General features: G+C 46.4%; 1 protein-coding gene across 3 annotated transcripts in view; it reads left to right on the top strand.

Moving 5' to 3' along the window:
• Positions 1-20,906, top strand: part of TK2 (thymidine kinase 2) — a 977,831-nt gene that overhangs the window by 299,287 nt on the left and 657,638 nt on the right. For all 3 annotated transcript variants that reach the window (XM_069653082.1, XM_069653073.1, XM_069653092.1), the window contains one exon: positions 9,257-9,330. In XM_069653082.1, the coding sequence (XP_069509183.1) occupies positions 9,257-9,330 (74 nt within the window). The remainder of the gene's footprint in view (positions 1-9,256; positions 9,331-20,906) is intronic.

Genomic DNA, 20,906 nt, shown 5'->3' with positions numbered 1-20,906 from the left:
TTGATATAGACAGGACCTAAAGAAACACATTTAGTAAGGGCATGCGTAGTAGTTTCAAGCATATCTTGAAGTGGGAGTTTAAGCAGTGGTCCCACAGTGGGAAGAAGTGGTAGCTGATTTATATGAAGCAAGAGAAGAAAACGACGAACAGCAGAATGGGGACAGAGCAGCATGTAGGACTGATGAAGCAAATATTTATAAGTTGCTGCTGCAGCCAATTTATATTTTTTTTGTTTATACAGGTGCTCAAAATTACAATTACAATCCCACTAAAAAGTCAGCAATCAGACTACCAGTAGAGGATTCCAAGCTAAACGCAACAACAAAAAAAACCTATTACGCAAACTAAAAAAAAAAAGCAGTTCCTGTAACAGCGCCTCGATGCCCTCGGGCTGTGTGAGCGCTTTAAAAATGCAAATAAATAAAATAAACATAGGTCCCCAATCAATGATCTTAAATAGCTCATGCATTAACTCCTCATACTCACACCCCTCCATCGCTTTTACCCAACAAAGTAAGTATCAGACATTTGGGGGAGACCCTGGATTTAATATAAAAGACACCACGCTTCCTTAGGACCATCCACCGAAGAGAAATGATATCCAATTCCAAGCGCAAGTGTTCCATAGGTACAGATTGGGGTAGTTGAAAAATCCTCTGCCAGAAGTGCGCTTCTAGTCTGTTTTATCCACAGCAGATTTTTCATAGTAAGAGAATGTAACCTATACAGGACTGCCGGACTAAAACATTGGCTGTAAAGTGTTAGAACACATTTAACAGTAAAACTCGCACTCTGGGTAGCCAATCTGTATATTATACCTGCCAAATGTTTTTCCTTTCTGATTTTGGCTTCTATTATTAAGGTGTAATCACCAGTAGAAGAGAGCTCAAGCCCCAAGTAAACATAACTGTAAGATTAATCAATGTTGCCCTGTGTAGTGGTCATCATAACTCTATCTTACGACAGACAACCAACATCACTTTGGTTTTATCTAAATGTATGATCAAGTCTTTTTCAGAGCTGTAAGCCTGCAATTCATGTATCATGTTTCTCATACCAGAATAAGTTCTATCAAGGATGACCAAATCGTCAGAATACAACAGCGAAGCGATCTTGGTGCCAAACCCCCCCCCCACCCTGGGAGGACAATTAGAATGTGCGTGTAGACAAGCTGGTAAGTCCGACGAGTATAAATTAAATAGCAGGGGAGCCAGCACACAACCTTGCTTGACTCCCCTGTTCAGATGGAATAGGGAAGAGATCACACCTTCTTGATTCAAACGTACATTAGCAGTGGTATTGGTATGGGGTACTTCCTTTTTAGTTTGGTTAAGGTGAAGCAGTAGTAGTCAGTGAAAGAAGCGAAAGATAGGAAGATTTGAGAATCATTGGCCTAAAAGTGACAGAATAGATTTAGGGAACAAACAAGGTGAGATAGAGCAATATGATAGAGAGAAAATGAGAGGGGTTGGGTACAGGCAGTTTGGCAAGCCAAAGAGACAGAGAAGGAATGACCAGAAAGATGGGAGTGAAAGCACCAGAGACTGAAACAAGAAATGCCTAGAGCACCAAGAGCAGAAAGAAGGGTAAGATGGGCCACCTTGACAAAAGTTACACATAGATCCAGAAGAATGATAATGGAGGAGTGTTTAAGGTGGTGGGTAAGGCATTAGAGACATCAACAGGAGCAGATTTGTTTGAATAAGAGGGACAGAAAACAGATTGTAACGGACGTAGAGAATGTAGATTAAGGTGAGGAGAGACCTGAGTGTAGACGACATGTTCGAGAAGCTTGGAAATAAAAGGAAGGAGAGAAATGGGATGGTAATTAGCAGGAGATGGGGAACCGTGAGTCACTTTCTTGAGTATGAGTAAAGATTAAGTAGCTTATAATGAGAGGAGAGTTAAATGGTGCCATACCTGTGTAGCATCATCCAGGAGTCTTGCTGCCATAGGGAAGATGCTTCTTGACTCAAAGCTGCTGGATATCCTTTTCATGGTTTAGTTACGCAGAGGGCAGCAACGATAGTAAAATCATCTGGGGAACCTGTAGTCTCTCCCCTTCCCCCCCTCCCTCTCTCTCTCTCTCTTTTTTCTCTCTTTCCCTTTCACTTTCTCCATTGCTCTCTCTCGCACTGGGTTTAAATGGGGCACAGCAGGAAATGGAGTTTTAAAAGCAAGGCGTAATGCTCTTACACGTCCATTTCCCACTTTGGCCCATTTTCAAGCACTCACAAGGTAGCGGAGGGGCACAGAGAAGAAATGAGAGTGCTGCCGTGCTCGCCACCTCCATCTTGTCAGTGCATTTTCATGCAGGGGACACATCGGCATGTACATGCAAACGTTGGTGGTCACCTGCATGCCATTTGTAATTCATTGAACATGTCCTACAATATTAACAGAGGGCTCACCCAGAGGGAGGTATGGAAGTTGCAGTACATTTAGAGAGCACAGAGAGGCAAGCAGAAGGAATGGAGAAGGAGAGCGAAGGGGAAAGGTTGAAGCACAGTGAGGAAAAGTTTGGGAATGGAAGAGGAGACTGAGAGGAGGAGGAGGAGGAGAGAAGGCGAGGAGGGGGAAGAAGTGAAAAATGGATAGAGGGGGAGAGAGCAGAGTAGACCATGAAACAGGAGTGGAAGAAAGAAGAAATGTAGATAAAGTTGAGGACAGACCAACCGCAGAGAGTAGTGGTGACCAGTAGGAAGAAAGGTGAACACATGCTGGGAAGTGGAGAGTAGCAGCCTTAAAACGTGGGCCAGAAAGATGCTCCTAATGTGAAAAAGGAGGGACCTTAACAAGAGCCATGGATCAGAATCTCAGTGAGGGAACATTTGTTCAACCCAAAATTAAAACCAAACTGGAGGAGAAAGCCAGAAGTACACAGTGGTGTACTAACAAGTTGTGCCTTGCCAATGTCTGAACCCCACCAAAAGAACCAGAAGACCTGGCTCCACAATGCAGCAGGCCCGTCTCTAATGTTGGCCATCCCAGATGGCTATACCATATCCAGGCAGGACCGGGTGGGCAACCGGGGCGGTGGCATCGCCATCATATCCAAAGAAAGTTTAGCTCTCAGACTAGCCCCGCCCCAAACTCTGCAATCGTGCGAATCCCTCACTGCCAAACTCCCTATAAACAGCACCCAATCCCTCACCATCCACCTGATCTACAGACCACCAGGTCCGCTCGGGACCTTCGAGGAAGATTTGCATAACCTAATTTCCAACAATGCGAAAACCACCTCACAACTACTGCTACTAGGTGACCTTAACCTAGGGTTTAACGACCCAGCAGACATACATGCCTCTACCATAGCCAATACGATCTCATCACTCGGACTCTCACAAAAAGTTAACCTACCCACCCACCTGAAGGGAAGAACCCTAGACTGGGTTGCTGATGCTAACTGCTCAGCGGTTATCTCCTCCACCACACCACTACCTTGGACTGACCACTCGCTGGTCTCATTTAACCTACTGACCTCCAGACCACCTACCACAACCGTGTCACTGGCACCACCCTGCCTCCCAAGAAACAAGAAAAATATATCAGTAGAAAAAATCATCACAGCCATCCTTCCAACGCTAAACGCATTGCCAGACAATCTAGATCCCAACACACTAGTTCACGAATATAATAAAATCATGTTAACTACCATGGACAAAATTGCCCCACTTAAACTTCGCACCAGCAAGCCTAAAACCCATTTAAATAAATGGTACACACCTGAACTCAAAGCCCTCCGCCTAAAAAAGCGAAAAAGTGAAGCTGATTGGAAACTATGCCCCTCCAGTGAAAAGAAAGCCATCCTTGACACGATTTCTCGTCATTACAAAGCTGAAATCTGCTTAGCTAAACGGAATTCCTATAACAACCGCATTGCCAACTCCAACTCAAGTATGAAGGAGCTCTTCTCCATACTGAAGGAACTTGAGTCACCCATTGCCACACCCGACACCTGCACCAAGGACCAGACTTGGTGCACAGACATCCAACAGGCACTAGCAAATAAAATAAACACCCTACAAAACAAAATTCAACTAAAAAAAGACTCCTTACACCTCACTAACTCTCCCACATCTCCGCCTAATGTCTTACCAAGCACACACACTAACTCATTCACCTTCTCTAAAACCACTACCCTGGAGGTTGAGAAAATCGTTCTTTCTCTTAAACCCTCAAACTGTAAAGGCGACATCTGCCCTGCACACATAATCAAGGACGCAGCCAGAGACCTGTCGCCCTTTATCTCCAAACTCATAAACGCCTCTTTTTCCTCAGGCAGTATCCCTTCCAACTTAAAACAATCCTGGGTGCTCCCCCTCCTCAAAAAGCAGACGCTTGATCCTCTCATCCCCACCAACTACCGACCCATCACCACGGTACCCTTCCTACTGAAAATCTTGGATAAAGTGGCCTATGTCCAGATTCAAAAATACCTAGAACTACACAAATTACTAGGCTCCAGACAGTCAGGTTTCCGCCCATTACACGGCACGGAAACAGCCCTCATTGATCTGAAAACCCAAATTGATGATCTGAGGGACAAGGGTAAGACAGCACTCCTCCTCCTACTCGACCTCTCCGCGGCATTCGACCTTGTCGACCACAAGGTCCTCTTCAGACACCTTGATTCAGCTGCTCATTTCTCCCCAGAAGCTATCAGATGGATTGAATCTTTTCTGAGTGAGAGAACAATAAGTCTTCTCCCCTTCAGCAGCAGCAGACCCCTCTCCTATTACCTGCGGAGTCCCGCAGGGCTCATGCGTCTCCCCCACACTATACAACATCTTCACCAAACCTCTGTTCGACGATCTGGACCATCTGGGTGTCACCTACACTAACTATGCAGATGACACTCAGATTCTCCTCCCACTTTCAGGGGATCACAGTAAGGACAGAGAGTTGGTGAATAGGGTATATCTCATCATTCAGGCATGGATGGCATCTCATGGTCTATGCCTGAATGATGACAAGACAGAGCTCATCATCTTGGGTACCCCCGCTAATATCAACAAACTAGGCCTTGAATATGCCGAATTTAACATAGATGGTAACTTTATCAAAGTATCCAGGGAAGTAAAAACCCTCGGCTTTTATCTGGATGCCACTATGTCATTCACTAAACAGGTCAACTCACTAGCATCTACCACTGCGTATACTTGCAAATTAATAAGAGCAGGCAGACCATTCCTATCCAATGACAGCTGTATGATCCTGGCAAGAGCACTCATACTATCTAGGCTTGATTATTGTAATGCCCTTTATAGCGGTGCTAACAAAGCTATTACCCATAGGCTACAAATCCTACAAAATAATGCCTTGAGAGCTGCCCTCGGCATTAATAAGAGAGATCATATCTCCACTACCAGACGCCAACACAAATGGCTCTCCACAGACAACAAAATCAAACTAAAGTTGGCCTCCCTAACCCATAAAGCCCTCAACAATGCCGCCCCTAGTTATCTGATGGATAAGGTAAAGAGAAAGTCTTCCATCAGACAAACGAACTATCAATTCCAACTGTCTGATAATTCCCAGATTCAAACTCTCCACCATTGGTGGCAACAGTTTCCCGGTGAAAGCTGCCACACTTTGGAACTCTTTGCCACACAACCTGAGAGCTGATCAACCATATTTGCACTTTAGAAGGCACCTCATCAGTCACCTGAACTCCAACAACCCCTGCATTTAGTTGCACATTCTATACCTATGTATAGATATTGATACTCTTTGTTGCGGCCTTGCCCTCGCCTCTAACAGCCCCTGTACACATCTGTATATTTCTCTCCTGTATAGATATTGATATTTTTGTATGTATGAAGATTTGTATATTTCTTATTCCTGTAATTCTTGAATATCTTTAATTTTACTTCAACTGTATATTTCTGTAACATTGTAAGCCTCGAATTATCTTTTGCCTGCGCCCTGTTGCCCCTGGGTAAGGTGCGCCATACAAATAAATAAACAAACAAACATACAGGTACCTGGGTAGAGGTATGTGGTAGCAGATGTTAGGGATGATTTTCTATACTCTGGCCTGGTGGATGGATGTATAGAAGGCCAACCTATACTGTGACAGGGACAACTCTGGGGAGTTGTAGCCAAACCAGTTCAGGAAGCAGCGACAGGTGGTCTAGGCTAAGTTCTTCAGAGGTGGTGAGCTTGTACAGTGTCCACAAGGAGTTCACACAATGGGCATCACAGATTACACTTATACAGGACGTATTAAAAATACAATTATCATTTATTGGCCAAACAGCATAGATAAATGACCTCTGGCAGGTAGAATTATCACAAAACATTAGAAAAATAGATTCATATATACATTCACTTATCAGAGGGCATAATATACATCACAAACTCCTGGAAAGGTAAGGTTATATTATGCACTTTAGGGCCACAGAGAATGATCCCTAACTTATTAGGTCCAGCCCTAAGTTGTTTGGGGCCATTTGCCCAATAGTTCAGGTAAAGTTCCACAGATTCTGCAAGGCAGGTAAAAATGCAGGTAGGGTCTCTGAGGTCCAGTGAAGGTTTCTAATTGTCAGAGTACAAGTTAAACTAGCTAACACAGAAGTAGCCCCGACTTTCAGAAGTATTGCACGAGCAAGCAATGGCAAAGCCAATATTGTAAGAATAAAGTTTATTATAAGCCCATAGACTTATAATGGGAGATTAGGGGTAGGTAAGAACCACTTTAACGTATCCCCCGTACTCCGATTTTTCCCAAGACTTGGCAGGACAAAGGATGATGGTCCCAGGTTGCTTCTCCCGCCGTTAGTCGCATTCCTCGCTTTGCAGGTCCTATCTGATCTCCGGTTGGTGTCTTTCACTGGTGCAAGGACTCTCGAATTAAGAATGCTGCAAAACTCGATGCAGGACTCTCTCAGGACTGGACTCTGATCAGGTAAGTGATTTCGGACGGTGGTCACTGCAGCATGGCGACGAAAAGGGACTCAACTGCTGCGGTCAGACTTTCCCCTCCTATATCAGGTCCCCTTGGTGATAGGATGCCGAAATGTCCCCAAAGTTCCAGGTCAAAACTCGGAACTGTGACGTCAGTAGCACGGTAGCCCAAACTCTGAGCTGGTCAGCCACAGGACGAACCCGGCACACTTACGAAGGCTCTTCTTTGCAGGGTACCGAGGAGACGTCGGGAGTGGATGCTCCCTCCACTCCCAGGGTCGCAGATCCTTTGCAGGACTGCTAACGATCTGCTAAAGATCTTTAGCAAGACAGGGCTCCTCCAGAACAGCAGCAGAAGTTGGTAGCCAGGCCCCCTTCTGACGGGTCTCAGGTTTCTTCGCAGGTCTCCCAGCTGGATAGAAGTCTTGGCTCCTTCAGGTTTCTCCAGGATCTCCAATTAGTAGGTGCAGGGGTCCCCTTCTTATCCTAAAAGCCAGGTAAGAGCAGCTGCCCTCACTAGCCAATGACAGAAGTAGCCCACACACACCCTTCCAGGGTTCCAATCAGGACCACTGGCGGGAACACTCCTGCATATGACTCTGACATACTGACACAAGTTTGTGTATTGGGACCAGACAATCCCAACCCACATCCTGCCATCAAACGCACACAGCCCTCCAGTAGTCTGCTAAATGCTTCTGCTTTCAGGGTCACTGGAAGTGCTTATAATGATGTTCATGGCCTCACAGGCCAGGAAGAAGGCAAAAGAACAAGATGGCCAAAGGGCAAGTGAAAACCATATTCGCAGGAGGATAGCTCGGGGGCAACGCGCTCGTCTTGGAAGCAGGACGACACAAAGCAACACAGGTTCTATCCCTGGGTCAGCGCTTGGAAACCTCTGGGTATTAAGCGCGTTAAATAACCAATCATATCCTATCATGTGGCATGGCCACGTTTGGACACTAGCCACAGTTAGTTGCCAAACGCAGTAAACGCGGTAAGGCTGAAATGAAAAGTACCCAAAAATGGGAAAAACTCTCTGCTGCCACCAGCTTATTTTAGCACACTTAGAGTAACCAGAAATCCTCTGAGTGTTAGTCTAGGGCAAAACAAAGTGTACCCCATTGTACTGCATTGTAAGATGCACTGTACAAGGATAAAAAGTTACCACACGTGATAACAAGTTACTAAACGTAGTAACAAAGTCGCAAGACTAAGGGAAGCTTTTGCTCATATGTTATGGGGAAACTGACACGTCCTTCAGACTGTCAGTACTGGCAAACATTGTTGCCAGTACTGACAGCCTGAAGGGTGTGTCAGTTTCCCCATAGCATATAAGCAAAAGCTAGTGCAGTACTGCAAAAAGAGCAGGTCAGCAAAAATATAAAGGCTTGGGGGTCCATAAAGATGGAAGGAAAGGTGCAATAAAGAGAAATCTTTCCTAACAGCAGAGACCAATGTAACGCCAAGAAGGCCTCGGAGGTGTCAAGGAAAGACACAGAGCCAGTAAAGAAGTTTCTTGGATGCTGTAAAAATCCAGAGACGGAGTGACTGTTCGAGCCACCCTAAGGAGCCAGTCTGGAAGTAAGGGAGACAGGGAAGAACTGCAGACCATGGTCATAAGCGAAGTTGAGAGCCTGTGGGATGCCAGGGCACTTATTTGCTGTCCCTAACTCCATCACCATTGGCACAGCCAACCTTAATCTCTTTCACATCCAAAATAAAGTGTACAGTGATTTTTTTTGTCATTGGTTTTGCATCATCTATTGACTCTTCGTCTTCACAGGTTATAAGGGGCCTTGGGAATGTGCCCATGTTCCTACGCTCAGGAACTCATTTGATGATATTCAAAGAGTAGTACAAATAGCAATAATTCTCAATTTCAGGAAATTTTAATCTTTCATATCCGGGTTCAAACAAAATGCGTTGTTTTTAGCATGCATGCACAGTTCCACTCTAGGACGAAGTCAGTCTGACATGCTGGCACCACTGATTAAAAATTGAAAATTTGGTTCAGTTTACCCTAAAATACATCTCACAATCGTGAAGGTTTGGTTCAGGATGTCTTCAGATCTTAAAGCTTTTTCTGTTCTAAGGCGTTTACAAGTGCCGGTGCAAGTGACCAGGTACCCTCACAACATATTCTCGGGCTTGACTAATAGAATTATCCATGCAAACTCAAGTCCTAGAATATGCTGGATAGTGGGAGAAAAAAACATTGTGTCCTCTCAATGTTTTTTGCTGTCTAAGCCATCACTGATCACACTGATGTGGGCCCAGTTTAGGAATGTGTTATTGAGAGGTGAGCTATCCTTAAGAAACCTAAATCTGTTTATTGCTTTTCAGATTTTTCCAGTTAGAATGATGGAGAGGTCAATTCTCAGTGCCAAATACATCTTTGTAGAAAATTTGTATCGAAGGTAAAATGATGTGCTTCTTCTTTAACATGTAATATATTGTGGAAATGTCATCTTTTTGTGTAAAGTGCTGCACTACAATTGTTTACATACAGTGGTCATTACATGTTAAGAGGCGTGCATGTTAAATGAGCTGTATGAGAGGAGCGACCCTTCTGCAGAGCAGGGCCAGTACATGGAGTGTTGCTTCCTGGACACACAATGGCAGATGATAACTTGCATCTCTGATTGCTTCACTTTTTCAGGGTATCTGACAAGAAGGTTGGGGGGGGGGGTTGCATGTTTGCTTCTCCACTGTGCTCAAGGGCAGCCATCCACCCCAATTGCCTCGGCTTCCACTGCTACATTGAGGATTGCCAGGTTATCTTCAATATCATCTCCTCTTGCAGCCGCAATGGTCTCCGACTTTATACAACCCTCTTCCCTGCTCTGATCATCCCCTCATTTACACTCTAGCTCTCGAACAATCACTCTCAACTGAAGGGCACAGAAATAAGTCTGTGCCTATGTTCGGCATAGACATTTTAAATATATGCATACATGTGATATTCTGCAAGTGTAAGTGTGGTATAGTTTCGTTGAAAAGTGTTTAGTGGCCAAGCTAGGCCACGAGAGGGAAGTATAATGCTTATTCAACAATGTTATGCAGGCTGATACTTCTCAGAAGCCAGTGTGATCATATAAAATGGAATTGGAAGAAATCAAATGCAATACATTCGCGACCATTCTTTATACATTACAATTGGTAACTGCTCAGAAAGTGAAAGATGTATCAAATGTCTCCATATTTGTATAGAAAAAGAACTCATCACAGCGTATGTGGAGAGGGCTATCAGGAGAGACGGGTAGTGCATAGGTTGGAGCTCTTAAGCTGCGCCATGTTAGTATCCAGTAGCTCATTACCCAGTTTATTTATTTTATTGTTTTTTAATTCTGCTAGACCTGCCTTTATGATCGGGCAATCAAACTACAAGTACCATAATGTAGCAGTTTAAAAAAGGACGAATTAGGCTACTCACCCAAGTAGGAACTTGAGAGCTATGTGCACGTGTGCTACAAATTCGGGCTGACAACAGATGGCTTCAGTGCGTAGCAGTGACAATCCACGCTTAGTCACTCTTTGGGCTCCTAACACAAAAGACACATCTTCTCTTTAAACAATTGAGCCAGGCTTTTACAAGTGGTTAAAATTGCTCATGGGTGATCAATTTTCATCAATCTATATCACTTTGCTTTAAAAGATTTTGCAATTTCTAAACACTTTCCACTGATGACATTTCACTTGCAGAACAGCAATCAATAGCATCATTATTGATGTATTCTGGGTGAATACTTCACTCCCAAGATAGTAATCCGCATCACCTTGCTTAAAGTCGATTGTGTGGGGTGCGAGGGACAGCCTCCAATATGGCTACTTGAGTGTTGTGCTCTCAGACCTGCTATCCTACTTTCAGCTTCTGTCTCCCTTCCAGCCTATGCTTCTCTGCTGCAAACTTGCTCAGTCTGGGGGCGGGGGAGGGTGGCTGCCGAGAAGTAAAGACGTTGGCAGCCCTGACCCCTATGTTGGTGCTCCTGAGATCATGCTTTCCTGGGGTCTCTGGAGCCACTGCTTCCATCTTGGTTGCTGGCAATCCTGGAGCTGCTGGGTGCTGGAAACCAACCCGGCATGGTTGCTCCTGTTCTACACCACTTTGTTAGGTGCCTGTACTGCCTGGTACTGGTAGAGTAGGGTTGATCCCTCGTCACTACACGGTTCCCTCTTAACTTGTGTCTCTTAACTACACTGTTTCTGCCAATAGATTTGCAGGAGCTGCCAGGTCTGCTGTGTGCTTCACTGCTCAATTGGTCAAGCGCTCTTGGCATGGTTTCAGAGGTGACCCATAGCTCTGGTGAGAAGTGATTGGGTAAAGCTACAACCCTTTAATCCTGCGACAGGGGGGAAGTGTATGTTACCGGCTGACATGAGGCTAATGAGATGACATGGTATGTATGCTTCCCAGGTCCACTGCTCCTCATCGCATTGCAAGTGGATCGTTCTTTTTGCTGTGTTGCCTCGACCAGGGTGTGGCAGTGCAGGCTCAACCACTGGCTGCCTTTGATACATTTGGTACGCGTTTATGGCTGTATGGCAAAGGTAGGCAAGAGAACAGATCGCCTAGAGTTTCCTAAGAAACCAGCCGCAAATCCCTAAAGCTCTGCTCAACCCTTTGTAGTGCTTTCCCGCTGAGCCAAAGCTGGAGAGTTTTCAGCATCTGCTATGGCCTTTGAGGTGTTTGGGTGGGCCCATCCAGTCCCACTGTCTATCAGTACCTTGTACTGGATTCTGCATCATTTCCTAAATTGTCTCATCATCTGTCCAAAATTTATCTAGCAGTCTCAAACTTGACAAATAGGTTTAAGTGTACCCCCTGCAAGCCAGGCTGGATAAGGAAAGTAGAATATTTTTTTTGGCTGGTATTAGGTGAAGCCATCTTGAGGATAGACAGAGAGAGCATGTGTAGTGAGCTCGGCTGGAGCCACTAATACAAGATATGAAGGGAGGCAAAGCTAAGAATTAAGACCCGGAAGGTAGGTGGTGCAGGAGATCAACATCTGCATCCTCGGTCTGCCTGAACTGGCTCAGATCTCCAGCATTCAAGTCTTGATTGAGACATTCCTGAACAATGTTTTGAGCCTCTTCCCTTCTCTCCTCAGTTCCTAGTCTAAAGGGCTCATAGATCACCTGCATCATCCTTGCCTGTAGCTTGAACAATCCGCAAGACCCCTCCCATCAAGGTTTCTAAACTACAGGGCCCATGATCTGGTTTTGCGCAGGGCCAAACAGTTGTGATACCAATTTTTCAATTTGTCCAGATATAACTTGGAGGGTTTCCTGCATAAAATGTTTCTTTAGATGAAGTGGGCTTACTGGGTTTATTAGGAATGATTTTTGGTGGTTCTTGTTAGGTTTCACTCTTCCTTGTATAGACCTACCTGTAAATCTACTCAACACATTAAATTACATGTGCTACTAACCACTTACCAGTCTAAACGTTGGAGCAATGTGAGCGGTGGCGTTTGCCTCTAAAGTCTACCTAGACGCATGTGAAGACCATCCGGGGGTAAAACTGCCAATGAGCTCTCTGCTACGGCCCAAACGCAATGAGGGCTCCCCCCCACCCTCTTCCTCAAAACAGGTGAAAGTGCCGTTTAGCATAGAAACTGCTTACAAATAATACACCACCACAGAGAGGGCTGGCTCATCCTACCCACAAATCTGCTTGTAGATTCCCGGGAAGCAATCAAAGTCCTGGAGGGAGATTATCAGGCACATAGGTTAGGCCAGTTTCCCTCTTTCATCTGAGGAGGTGTATGGGCAAATAAGTATGATGTTAGTCCTATTTCTAAAAAAAAAAAAACAATGCAGTGTTTGTAGGCAGCTACATTTATAATGGGCAGCTGTGTAATGTTCAGTGCATGCTGAGCAGCAGCTCATGGCAGAGGAACTCATACATTCTGTGTGCTAAGAAGAAAGGGGATTTAAATTTTAAGAGAGAATACTCTTAAGAACAGTTCATTTTAAAGGAACACACATATTGTGTGTGCAGCCTTTCATTTGCTTAAAGCCTACACACACAAATATTTATCTAAACTTCAGGCAAACGTCATGAATAACCTGAGGTTCATCTCCATACACGGCTAACCAATTTGTGATCTAATTAACGAATTAAGCCCAATTCCAGTTAGGACTGCAAAGGCCCAGATTCATCAGTCCACGGAATAATTATTGTACGCTAGGAACATCTGATGATATATTTCTGCATGTGAAAATTACCATAACACCACCGAGTTCGGAATAGCTTGGAGAGGGGACGTTTCCAGAATCCAGATGTTGCAGAACAAAGGCCTAAGCCAGCGCCTGAAAACCGGTGGGAGATAAATGCGTCTTGATTTTTCATAAGGTGTGAATGAAAGGTGTTTGCTTTAATCAACACAGCAATATGAGCAGGTGAAGTCTAAATAAAAGCCCAACTTTATAGATGACGCTGAGAGAACTTTATAGATGACGCTGAGAGATCGTAATTTTCGCGTGAAGCTTCTGTTTCTAAAAGCTCAAGTTCAGCTGGTTTTAAAGAACAATTAATTTTATATTCTTTAATCCGGGAGCCGTGCTTATCAAAATGGACCCTATCTTAAAATGCCTCTCTTTTAGACACGCTGATACCCGTTTGTTCCGTTTCACGTTACAAAGTCATCAAAACTGGCGCTGAATGCATTAGGTCATTTTATTTGTCACAGGTGCAAATGTTGGATCATCCGGCCCTAGGTGTCCATCATAAAGTCAACTCTGGATTGCAAAACCTGACGTACACGTCAAGTGCCTGAGCAACCTGCTAAAAGAGGCACATTTTACCAACGTATGCATGCAAGACATACAAATAAGAAAACAGGACAGTAGTTCATTAAGCCTACTCCAGAGATACAGTTAAAGGAACACATGGATCTTATTACAGGTTTGGCAGTATTTCAGTGTTAAATCCTCCGAAATACCACCAAACGGATCTACCATTACTGACACTTGGTCTTCTGGAATTACCAGCAGATTCCAAGTGTCAAAAGGGTAGTTATTCCCCATTCAATGGACTCCATTGGGGAGTAGCTGGTATTACGGCACCAGTAATACTGGCATTTTTTGGTGGTGGAGGTGACGGAATTACTAGCAGCTTGCAGCTGCAGTGAAATCCGGCCACCCCACCACCAAACTTGGAGTGTGCTGGTGCGGTAACGTGCATGTATGCGGTAATACCGGTAGGGCCGGCCCTAGGATTTGTGGGGCCAAGTACGGCAAATTAAGTGCGGGACCCCTTAATTTGCATTTGATGACATCACAGGAAGTGTCATCACAGGAGAATTACCACTACATATGTAGGCAGCAGCGAAAAAATGATATATAATTCTGAGGCTTGTGAAATCTGCTTAGATCACATGCTATGCATAGGCCAACATCTAGTGGAAGCTGCGGAGTATTACAGTTGTTGTTTTCAAAAAGAGACGTCGACAGGGCGTGCCAGTAATACTATCCCTAGGGTGACGTCCACTGTACCCACGGTCCTTCACACGTCGAGGTCCCTCAGATTGTTTTTTTCCACCATCATGAGCGGTCGCATTAAGCAGAGTTCAATTTGTGCTAACACCATTTGCTTCTGCAAAGTTTAAAGATAGTTTATCTTTCTGTCCTTTTACACCCGACGCCATGCTCTCGACGCATTGAAGAACCAGGAAAAGGACAAGCCTCCGTCGGACGAAGTCAACTTTTGACAGACCCCTTTCGACCTTGAAAGGCCCAACGGGCCTAGGCCCTTAAAGTAGGGAGAGTGGGGGGGTGGTCATTATACAATGTATTTTTCCTCCCCTTCCCCTTATCGCCCGGCTGCCTTCCCCAGACATGGATAAGACACCCTTTAAATTCTGCCCAAATTGTAATTAAAAAATTTGGTGGATCGACAAACACAGGGTCTGTAACCTCTGCTTGAACCGCCACCACGACGAAGGGCACTGTCGAGCTTGTAAGCTCTTTCGACCCAAGACTCTTAAGGATCGCAGAACGTAACGCTGGGCCCATCACGCCATGCAGGCTGAGGCCGTCATGGAAGTGGAGGGAGCCTCCAGTGACAGCAGCCACGCCGCCTTTCCGGACAGCGAGGGTGACAGGGAACAGTCACGTTCCCAAGTGCTAGCCCCGAGCCCTGGAGATAGGCCGACGGCTCTGTTGTGGGGACTACACCCGGCGGCAAGAGCACTACATCTTCCCACCACACTAAGCACACAACCCGCGGTGATGTGTCGGCTCCACCAGACAAACTATGAGATTCGGCGTTTAGGGGCAGATCGGTGGATTCCCTGTACTCTGGGCACTCCAAGTCACAGTCGCCTCATGACAGGCCCCATAAGACTAAAGACGCTGCCAACAAAACTTCCACAACCGAACATCGGCTGACGCGGCAAAGGTCCTTCCCAGTGCCGAAACTCGACGCATTTCATCGAAACCGGCAGGAAAGCCTAAAGATTCAGGGTTATCTTACCTGATTCAAAATCTTGTCCCAGAAACACTGATTAGAGGTTCTAATTCCAAAAAATCTTCCCCTAACAGCCCAAATCATAGGGACAAGTCCCAAAAGACCAAGATCCATAAAGCGAAGTCTCAGAGGGTGGAGGATACTGTAACTGCCCCAGAAGAGGAGGAAGAGTGTGTCCCACATGATGAGGGGGAGGGCCCAGTAAGTCAAGTCCTGCATAATAAAGATCCTACCCAAACACCTACTGTACCTTTATTCTGGGGTCTTCCCCAGCTCTGCTAAGTGGTCATCAGAAGACATAGATAGTTATGTCTAGAATGTCTTTCTTTGCAGACTTTTTTTAAAAGAATCCTAATGCTTTGGAAAAATACACTTCCGACTGATCAGGCCTCCAGCTCTCAGCCCAGGGCTTCCACTTTTCAACCCTTGTTTTCATCCCAACCCCCAACTAAAAGGTCTCGCACTGCAGACCTTTATGACATGCACGCAGATAGAGGAAGATCAGGAGGAGGATGGATACTATGACGGGGATGATGATGGTGATAATAATGACGATGAGCCAGAAGTTTACACTTTAGACTCTCCTTTTCCACACAACACCCCCCTTTACCTGATTCCACAGTGGATAATCAGCCAGTCTTTAATGATCTATTAATCAAAGCAGCTGAGCACTTCGGAATTGAAACCCACGAAACTCGGCAGGATAAGGATTTTGCAGAGGATATCCTGAGGGATAAAAAAACTGCCACCCAGTTTATACCCATATTTTTATTTTTTTTAATTAGTTTTATGAAACAAAGAACCTTTTGGTTTAACCATAAAGGGGCTTATGTCCCTATGAACCTTGTACAAACAATAGTTCCCTGAAGTGTAGTTTGCCCTCCCTCCCTGGCCCCAACCCCCTTCAGTGCACAGTCTCTGATCGCCGCTTCCACTTGTGTTTCTTGCTCCATTGGCGGCAGCTGCGACCGGTCTCTACATCGTCTGCAATCAACCGACTCCCGTGGATTGAGGTGTATGTTTCTTGGGTTAGCTACTTAGTCGGGCCGGGCCACTGTACTGCTAGGCCAGTCTGCATTTTCTGAATTATTGAAAGCCTGAAAAAACTCGAGCCATTCTGACTCTGTTAGAGCGCTGGACCCCTGTATTGCTTCCGTGATTTTTTCCATAAGATAAATGTCCTTGGCCACTGCCACCCATTCTTTCCTCTTGGGGAGGGAGGCCCTTTTCCAAGTTCTAGCTCGACAGGCTCTGGCCGCCAAAAGTAGAAAATGCGTCAGGTGTCGAAGCTTGTCCCACTGCTCATCCCTTCTTTTCAGACCAAATAATACCAGAACTGGGTCCAGTGTGTAGGTTCCCCCACCCGCCTCTTTGATCCAGCTCAACACTTCTGTCCTGTATGCTTGGACCTTATGCAAATTACCAATGGGGGTCCTGTGAGTCCCTCTGCCAGACATTAGTCCTGGTTACGAGAGACTTACCCAGAGTCTTTAGCTCACTATCTTTCACAGAGAAGAAATATCCCAAACATATCAGTCTTTGTCCTGCCCTGAGGCAGTCCAGCACCGAAATGCTAGGCAATTCCCCTCTGAACAAGAGTACCAACAGCATCCCCAGACATGTGTTTCAGTCTGGTTGGACCTCATCAGTAGGGAGGAGCTGTGCCTCTCTAAGAATAGTGAGCAAGGGGTCCACGTCTGGATTCCCCTAGTACCTTAGGGTGAGACCCAAAGTTACTTAAATATGCAAATTACCAATGGGGGTCCTGGGAGTCCCTCTGCCAGACATTAGTCCTGGTTACGAGAGACTTACCCAGAGTCTTAACCAGACCGAAACACTTGTCTGGGGTTTCTGTTGGTACTCTTGTTCAAAGGAGAATTGCCTAGCATTTCGATGCTGGACTGCCCCAGGGCAGGACAAAGACTGATATGTTTGGGATATTTCTTCTCTCTGAAAGATAGTGAGCTAAAGACTCTGGGTAAGTCTCTCGTAACCAGGACTAATGTCTGGCAGAGGGACTCCCAGGACCCCCTTGTTAATTTGCATATTTAAGTAACTTTGGGTCTCACCCTAAGTTACTAGGGGAATCCAGATGTGGACCCCTTGCTCACTATTCTTAGAGAGGCAAAGATCCACCCTACTGATGAGGCCCAACCAAACCGAAACACGTGTCTGGGGTTTCTGTTGGTACTCTTGTTCAGAGGAGAATTGCCTAGCATTTCGGTGCTGGACTGCCCCAGGGCAGGACAAAGACTGATATGTTTGGGATATTTCATCTCTGTGGAAGATAGTGAGCTAAAGACTCTGGGTAAGTATCTCCTAACCAGGACTAATGTCTGGCAGAGGGACTCCCAGGACACCCTTGTTAATTTGCTTGGACCTTATGGCATGTCCACCACATATGCCAGTAATAGGCTTTTTCCCCGCATCCATGCCAACCGTGGGGGGCACCGCTGGGAACATCTTGGAGAGTGCCACCGGGTCATACTGCCATCTGTGAAGCAGTTTTATGGCGTGCATCTTATATTGACACAAGAGTGAGGTCTTGAATGCCCTTCTGCAGAGATGCACCCATAAGCCGTCAAAGATTCCACAGCCTAGGTCTCTCTCCCATCTCATTCTAAGTCCCCTAGTTGCTCCTCCTCGGGGGGAGAGGAGCGCCCTATACAGGAAGGAGATGAGCCCTTTTGTGTCTGCATGTGTGTCCAAGATCTTCTCTACTGGGGTCAACGGCCTCTGTATGTGTGGCTTCCATTTCTCTGCCATAAATACCCCCTTCAATCTTAGATAGAGGAGTGGGGACAACCTGCCAATGCCCAATTCTTCTTCTAGTTCCTGGATGCCTATGAAGGTGTTTTACTTTACCAACTGACCCACCCTGCAGAGCCCTGCTTCAAACCAAGACTGATGGTGTCCGTGACCGGGGATCGCTTCCCCCACTGGTGGGGACCATATGTGACTTAGTGGTGAGGGCCATATAGTCATGTTCCTTTCCCTGCTAATGCTTTCCACATGGTCCCGAGGAATGGGTGCTCCCTGATGAGCCTTGGAAGTATGCCCAGTGGGACCCACCGCCACTCCCCCACAGTTACTGGACGCAGGTAGTAATTCTCCAGGTAGACCCATTGTTTGTTCGGATCCTCTCTAAGGTGTGGGGCCAGAGCTCTCAATTGGGCTGCTCTATGGTAAACCTGCAGATCTGGGCGGGCTACTCCGCCTTTCTCTTTGGGGAGGATGAGGGTCTCATATCCCACTCTAGGTTTTTTGCCCTGCCACAGGAATTGTATTAACGCTTCTTGGCCTCCTTAAGATAGTTTTCGGGGGCCTCCAGAGGAAGCATCTGAAACATATATAGCACCCTGGGGAGAAGGTTCATCTTGATCGCATTCACCCTCCCCATCCACGAGATCTGCCCTTTGCCCCATCCTTCCATTTCATGAATATCTTATTGAACAGGGGGGGGGGTAGTTTGCTCTGATCAGGTCTTCATCATTCCTAACTATGTTTATCCCCAGAAATGTCACCCCCTCCAACTAGATCTGGAGGCCCAAGGGAGCCAGCTCAGAAATGTTCCTGTCTGAGTCAGGAACAAAGGGGAAGATCACTGATTTGCCCACATTCACCTTGAATCCTGAATAACGTCCACATTCCTCTATCACCTGCAAGGCCACTGGGACAGAACGGGCTGGCTGCCTTAGGTGGAGCATTACGTCATCCTCATAGAGGCAGAGTTTAAAAGTTCTGTCTCCCACGTCAATACCCATCACCTCGGGGGACCCTCTAAGGTATTCCGCCAATATCTCCTTAGTCATTACAAAGATTAGGGGCGAGAGGGGGCATCCCTGTCGGGTCCCCCGTTGCAGGTTGAATATACGTGATAATCTCCCGTTTACCATGACTCTGGCTGACAGGTGTACGTACAGGGCCTTGACCGCTCATCGGAGACCCTCCCCAAAACCTAGCTTCTCCAGTACCCCATGTAGGAACCTCCAGTGCACCCGGTCAAAGGTCTTTTCGGCATCTATGGCCACCAGGACCGGGTTGCCCCCCATGGGTGCCGCCTCTCTCATGAGATGCAGGGTTTTCCTGAGGGTGTCCGCTCCCTGCCTCCCCTGTATGAAGCCCACCTGATCCGAGTGGATGAGCCTTGGAAGGAGGCCCCCTAGTCTTGTCGCAATTATTCTGGTGAACAGCTTTGCGTCCACGTTCAGGAGGGAGATTGGTCTATATGATCTTCAGTCTGCTGGGTCTTTCCATTCTTTGGGGATAACCGTGATTAATGCTTTCCCAAAGGATGGGGGGCCCTCCCGGTGGACATTATATTCGAGATCATACTCGCCAAGAATCCCGCCAGTTGACCTGCAAATGCCTTGTAGAAGCCTGCCGTGAACCCGTCTTCCCCCGGGGCCTTCCCCAGCTTCAGACCTGATATTGCCCTGAGAACAACTTCTTCTGTTATTGGAGCTTCTAGGATGGAGACTTCTCCAGGTCTAAGGGCCGGAAGGGTTGCTGCCTGTAAATAGCTTTCTAGTGTTTCCCCCCTACTTCTCTGTTCTTCCCATATAGTTTCTCATAGAAGCTGGCGAATTCTCCCGCTATCACCTCTGGATCTGTTCTTTCCCCATTTTTCTCGCTCTTGATCTTTACCACCCATCTGTCTGCCCACTGGGCCCGGAGCTTTGCCGCCAGCATGGCCCCCGCCTTATCCCCTTTTTTATAGTATTTTTGTCTTATGTGTTGGTCGGCCTGCCACAATTTTACCCATCTCCATTTCACTAAGTTCGTGTCGCTTGTCTCTGGCAAACCCCAGGTCCCTCTCCTTCTACTCCTTCCCCTCCACTCTCTCCAATAGGTGTATCTCAGATCTCAATTTGTGGGCTAGGAGAGTTCTAGTTCTCTTCTTGGCCGCCCCTTCACTTATTAATCTGCCCTGCCATGTGGCTTTAGCTGCCTCCGATACTGTCTCCTGGTTGACCTCACCAGTGTCGTTTAGCTCAAAATATTCTCTGATGGCCTCCACCATCTCCTCTCTAAAGACAGCATCCCTCAGTAGGTGGTTGTTGCATCGCCAGAGCGATTCCCTCGGTTTTAATCCCGATATAATGTCCGCCCAAACCAGGTCATGGTCTGACCAGCTAACCCGGCGGTGGTCGCATGAATCTGTTCTGCTCATGTGCTGGTGTTCCAAGAATAAGTAGTCTATCCTGGTTCTAGAGCCATGGACTGCGGAGTAAAATGTATAGCCCTTTGTAGCCGGGTGAGTCTCCCTCCAAAGGTCTACCAACCCATGGTTCCACATTAGGCCTGAAAAGCCTCCGTATGGCTGCCCCCCTCCCTGCTCCCTGTGGGGATGAGTTTCCCACTATGATCCAATCCTCAGTCAGCCCACATGTTAAAGTCCCCTCCCAGGAGGAGAAGCCCCTCTGCCCTAGCCATTAACTCCCCCAGCACTTCCTTAATGAATTGCATTTGGCCCACATTTGGGCAGTATATGGCTGCTATGGTGATTCTGGAGTTGTCCAA

The sequence above is a fragment of the Ambystoma mexicanum genome, chromosome 1p, assembly GCF_040938575.1.
Source record: "Ambystoma mexicanum isolate Mex_15411 chromosome 1p, UKY_AmexF1_1, whole genome shotgun sequence".
Lineage (NCBI taxonomy): Eukaryota > Metazoa > Chordata > Amphibia > Caudata > Ambystomatidae > Ambystoma > Ambystoma mexicanum.
The sequence above is the reverse complement of the archived record's forward strand: the minus strand, read 5'-3'. Positions and strand labels throughout refer to the sequence as shown.